Below are 5,436 nucleotides of genomic sequence, written 5' to 3'. Positions count from 1 at the left end.
GGTCATGGCGCTACGTTCAGGGAAATTACCTAAATCGTAGTGGAGAAATCCGCCTGGGTTCAAATCCCAGTCTTGTCAAATTATATCCTTTTGTGGTTTAATTCTTTTTGTTTAGTGGTATTGTCGTGAGTGCATGTGTGGCCCTCGTTTTTTTTGCCCTTTGTGGGGCTTTGGATGAATTGACAGAGATGGCGGTGGCTAAGAAATTGGGGCTTGATTAGAAAATGGGGAATTAGGGAATGGGGAGATGGATAGAAAATATTGAAAGGTTTTCAAGTGGTGTATATTCGTTCGCTATTGCAGCTATCGTTGTATGCCAATCTGTGTCTATCTGGAAGATATCCGTCGCCAGAGACGCCAATTAAACTACGAAATAAATACAACCTGCCGTTACGCCTGCCTATCCAACACGCATCTTAAAAAAAAAAAACAAGCAATTATCGCCAAACATCCTGTATGCTGCTACTTGATTGTCCAGTTTGGCCCCAGTCTTGGTTGTAGATCATCTAATCCAAGGTCAAATGGCGCTTGCTCAGTTAGCCAAGGCTCTCTTCGCGAGTTTGGCCGCCCTCGTCTTCATCGTCCTTCTCCTCAATACGAGTCACTTTCCATCGTTGTGGCCGAGCATGCATACCTGGCCACAAATCAGTCGGAAGGTATTCACCCACATCTTGCCGAAATGATTCTCGAGATGCTTTGTCGGCGGCTAACAGCTTGTCCACGTTGGCTTGCGCCATGCGCCAGACGTTTTGCACACCATCCTCAACAGCTTTTCGGCGCTTCACTTCCGATATGAGCGACTTGTATGCGCTCCCGTAACCGTCGTAGAAGCCTCGCATCTCCTCCATCTCCGTCATTCTGTCAAACACAGTCTCCTTCTCCAGGTCCCATCGCGTTTTAAAGTCTTGTTCTGCGGCAAGGTAGTCATTCAGACGGTCACCAATGCTTCCGAGTACGGTGAACGCGTCAAGCATAGAAATGTACGATTTCTCTGCTGCGACATTACGTTGCCCCAGGATCTTGTAGTCTTGCTCCATGACCGCGAGACGCTCTTGGATTTCCTCAACAACATCGCTGACCTCGCTTGCATCTTGTACAACAACATGGAGCATTTCTGCTCTGTCACTATCCGTGACTGACTCCAAGTCGGACATGTTGGATTCCTGCTCCGCAATGACACCCGATATGGAGACACCATCGCTGCCTTGAGCCTGATTCACCTCGGCAGCTCGGCGGCGAGCTAGAGCTGCGCCGCCTTCTGTTGTCCGAATTGCCGTCACACACATGTCAAAGTGGTTTGTCAAGGATGCCAGCAGTTGCGCCATCGCGGTCGAGTTCTCGAGTATCTCCATCAATATGTCCATTGTGAATGGTTGCGAGGCCTGGTCCTCGTCACCCGAGTCTTGTGTTTGCGATGCAATGATGACTTTCTTGAGGTCACGAATGTCGTTGTCGAAACGAAGGAGGTCGCCGTCGAATGATTGCTGGATGCCCTGCAACTAGTCAGCCAGAGCTCAGCAACCGAGATCACGCTACATACCTGAAGCTCTTCTATACTCTTCTTCATCGCGTCTCTCATCCTGTTGACGCCTTCCTCGTCGACAAAATCTAGTAAATTCTTTCGTTGCTCGTCTTGTGGGCGAAGGAGGTCGCTGATCTGCGTAGATCGCAGAGATTCTATCGTTCGGCCAAGCTTGCCATCGACACCATCCATGGACTTGACGAGCACCCTAAAATCCCTCTTGCTCCAGTCATACGTCGATTGGAGGCTGCGGCGTACCTTGACAAGGATGGCAGCCTGGTCAAGAGTAGCTCCGCGAAGAAAGTTAGCCTGGGCAGAGAGCAGAGCTGCTTCCTCATGCGCATTCCGGGCTGATGTAGCTATTTCATTGGCGCGAAGAACATGATTCATCGATGAGAGCGATCGTTTCGCAGCTAGTAAATGAGTGACCAGCGTCTCGAGAGGAATGTTGGCTGCTATAGAAGCTCGTTCGTCCGATCGTTGGAGCGACCCGGCTGAGGAGCCCGTGCTGCGGCGGGTAGGTGCTGTCGGGGAAGCCATGTTTGCGCCTGTGCTTTCATATAATGATGAATCAAAAAAATGGGCGATGCACAGCGCACGAGGCTACATGATAGCAGTCGCTATGATGTGGTGATGGCAGTTGTTAGAAGGAGGTTTCGCAGGGTCGATAAGGACCACTTGTAGCGCGATAAGCATGGGTTGTAGCGTCATCGGCCAGGGACGTACGTGCTGTGCTAGCATGGGCACAACCAAAATCCCATCATCATCGGCCAAGGCTCGAAAAGGCAGTCGAAATGCTAGACTAGCCACCATGAAGCAAAAGAATGGCAACAATTGATTCAATGCGTGGCTGACTCACTGCGGCTGCCTCTTCTCTGGGGCGCCTTCCTGTTGGCGTGGTTCGCCAAAGCGCCAGCACTTGGCAAATGGAGCTACTCACGGCATCTCAATATCACACAATCCTCATTCTTTTCAAGTTATCGCCTCTACACTCTTTTATGATATTTATTTTTTCACCGCCCTAGAATCCCACCATGGATCCCTCATCAAGGCCCGAGGAGACTCCGCTTGATGAACCAGCTGATACACTAGCCGATGTTCCTGACGACGCACAGTCAACTTCCAGCCAAGCCCAAGATGAGCCTCGAGTAATTGTCGAACATCTTATTTCAACGTCAAATCAGCCTCAAACTCCACAAGAACTTCCATCGCCAGGAGATCTGCCATCACCAGAAGATCTGCCATCACCAGAGAATGTACCAACGCCGTCATACACGTTTGACATTCAGTCAGCTCTGGCAGCCGTGCCTCTTTCGCCTGTCGCAGAAGACGAAGAAGAAGAAGATTTGTACACCGATAACCGAGAAAGCTTCAAGACTGCCTCAAAATCAGGCCGCCAATCTTCCTCGCCAGAGAGAGTAATTGAATCAATGGCTCCCCGAAAGCCTCGCCCCCCGAAGCGAATTTGGCAATCCGCAAAACGTAGCAGATCCGCAGGTGGATTGCTAGAGTACATTTTTGTCAAGAATTCTAATTAGGACGAGTATTATGACATGCGGAGTAAAAGAGACCAATCTACTTTCAGCGGGAGTAGTACTCAGGGAAGTACCCAAAGCGGCTTGCGACTGGATGGGAACCGGCCTCACCGTCGTTTTCTTGCCAATATTCCACCTCCTTCTTACTACTCCGATGATCTGGTCGATTCGCGGTCTCCGGAACAAACGGCCGGACGTTCAAAAGGCGCTAGCTGGCCTCCAAGAAGTGCTGCCGGACTTTGGGAGAAAATTGCCGCATCTTGGAAAACAACAGTACCACATAGCCGCGAGACCTCCGAGAATCCGTACAGAGGAATGGAAAGTCCATCATCCGTTCATTAGGAGCATGTGGAAAATTCAGAGGAGCCCCACGGTGTGGAACTGACCAAGGCAACCGATGATACGCGACTTGCACAAGTAAGTGCTTCGATCTGGATGTATTAGCAGATAACTCATGCTTACTCGAAAGCAGCAAGACGTCAAAGCTGAGCACGTCCGTCAAATACGATATGCTCCCTCCGGCGGGTCCTATCAAGCTCGACTAGCGAAGCAAGGCGGGCCGATACTCCCACAGTTGCCGCCCAGCTATTACGATGCTGCGATGAGCCTGTCTAGGATGAAAGAGAGCAATCTGGATCGGTTTGATCCTATCCGCCAGGCCAGGGTCTCTGAACTGCGAGAACTGAGACCCGTCGCACCAATTCACAACGCCAGAGCGGCAGAGCGAGAGGATGACATTGTCGAAAGAGCAGACACTCCAGCACCTTATGCAAGCCCCCCGAAAAGGACCCTTTTTGGGTCTATCCTTGACTGGACAAAGTCACTTGTCAAAGAGAACGTCGACGGCAAAGGAAGATGGCTCTGTTCTGTTTGCACAGCATTCTTGAATACGATGAACCCTCACGATCGAGACAGGCGAGTCGTGGAGAGAATGCATCAGACGCTCGGGATTTGGCCACCATTCAAACGGGTGCCAAAGGTCACAGTGGCTACGCGAATATGCGCAAGATGCCATCAAAGCACCAATTGCGTACTATTTGCCTATTACGAAGCTGATTAAACAGACGACGGCAACGCACAATGGAAGACGTGGAATTTACCGAGTTTGATTTATTAGCCTGAACTAAGCGATAGTGATTCAAATAGCGATGCAAATTATCAGTCCATTAGATGACGAGGCGTTGCTTCTTCTTCTTGCGAAAGTGGTGTCTCGGGACCATCAACATATCTCGCTCTAGCATCGGCAGAAGCGGCTAGTCCTTGGCGTTTACGCTCCATGCGCCGTCTCCAAGGTCGATAGATGAGAATGGATCCTAGTCCTACGACGACGAATACGCCGACAATACTGCCACCGACTATTTCAAAGTTGTCGCCTATGGCGGAGACGCCGTCCCAAAAACGCCCTTCGGGCTCGGCAACATTTTGGACAAGTGACAGCACCTGGATAATGCCGATAAAAGCAGATACGACGACGGTAATGCCGGTGAGTACGATGGAGTAGTACAAGATGGCGACGACGTCTCGTGAGAATGCCTTGGACGTGTACAGAGCCATCATGAGTGCACCGTCTGTAGTATCCACTAGACACATGCCGGCTATGTGATTATTAGTGCTGTGCCATCTATAATCCACGAATCCAAACTCACAGGTGAATAAGATGGGGAAAATGAGAATTAACCAGATGCTGGTTCCCTGAACAGCTTGAATGCTGGCGATTCCGAGAATGGCAATCTCAGAGCTCGTGTCAAAGCCGAGACCAAAGACGACACCTAAAGGGTACATTTTCCACGGCCTATCGATGGCTCTGAAGAGAAAACCCAGTACCCTGCCCATGAAGCCGGCACCCTCAAGATTAAACTGCCCGCTGGCCGTCGCCTCGGCATCGTACTCGGTCACGGGCGCGCCATACTCTCCCATTTCCTCCGCACGGCGCCTCTCGGCCAGAACCTGCTGCAGCCGCCTGACGAGCTTGTAGAGCACCCATCCGTTGCCTATGCACAGCACAATCAGAAACGCGGCGCTAACTGACGTGCCGACAATATTGCCGATGCGCGTGAAGCCGTCGAAGCGGTCGCGCAGCGCGCCACTCGTCGCCGCGACCACGACGCAGGTGACAATGACAATGGTGCTGTGGCCGAGCGAGAAAAAGGTGCCGACGGTCGCCGGCCGCTGGCCGGAGGCGATGAGCCGCCGCGTCATCAAGTCAATGGCGGAGATGTGGTCGGCGTCGAGCGCGTGCCGCAAGCCGAGCGTGTAGGACAGCGCCGCGGGCGAGATGAGCTTGGGGTGGAAGCGCAGCACCACGCCGCAGGCGGCCCAGACGACGGCGTTGGCGGCGACGAGCAACGCGATGGCGAGGATGCTGTTGTTGGGGACGCC

At 52.0% G+C, this 5,436-nt stretch overlaps 3 protein-coding genes across 3 annotated transcripts; 1 reads left to right on the top strand and 2 right to left on the bottom strand.

The window, feature by feature from the left end:
- Positions 1-536: 536 nt before the first annotated feature.
- BBA_08383 (kinase activator) lies at positions 537-2,062 on the bottom strand (the record flags this gene model as incomplete). The annotated part of the gene is made up of 2 exons (XM_008603480.1): positions 537-1,493; positions 1,541-2,062. The coding sequence occupies 2 exons, from the start codon at positions 2,060-2,062 to the stop codon at positions 537-539; spliced, it is 1,479 nt and encodes a 492-aa protein (XP_008601702.1).
- Positions 2,063-2,556: 494 nt separating this feature from the next.
- On the top strand, positions 2,557-4,117 carry BBA_08382 (uncharacterized protein; the record flags this gene model as incomplete). Its single annotated transcript, XM_008603479.1, has 3 exons — positions 2,557-2,940; positions 3,400-3,474; positions 3,530-4,117. The coding sequence occupies 3 exons, from the start codon at positions 2,557-2,559 to the stop codon at positions 4,115-4,117; spliced, it is 1,047 nt and encodes a 348-aa protein (XP_008601701.1).
- Positions 4,118-4,215: 98 nt separating this feature from the next.
- On the bottom strand, positions 4,216-5,256 carry BBA_08381 (Ni2+-Co2+ transporter transition metal uptake transporter; the record flags this gene model as incomplete). The annotated part of the gene is made up of 2 exons (XM_008603478.1): positions 4,216-4,652; positions 4,704-5,256. The coding sequence occupies 2 exons, from the start codon at positions 5,254-5,256 to the stop codon at positions 4,216-4,218; spliced, it is 990 nt and encodes a 329-aa protein (XP_008601700.1).
- Positions 5,257-5,436: the final 180 nt, after the last annotated feature.

The sequence above is a fragment of the Beauveria bassiana genome, assembly GCF_000280675.1.
Source record: "Beauveria bassiana ARSEF 2860 unplaced genomic scaffold BBA_S00034, whole genome shotgun sequence".
NCBI classification, from domain to species: Eukaryota; Fungi; Ascomycota; class Sordariomycetes; order Hypocreales; family Cordycipitaceae; genus Beauveria; species Beauveria bassiana.
This window is presented reverse-complemented; position numbering and strand designations above follow the sequence as displayed.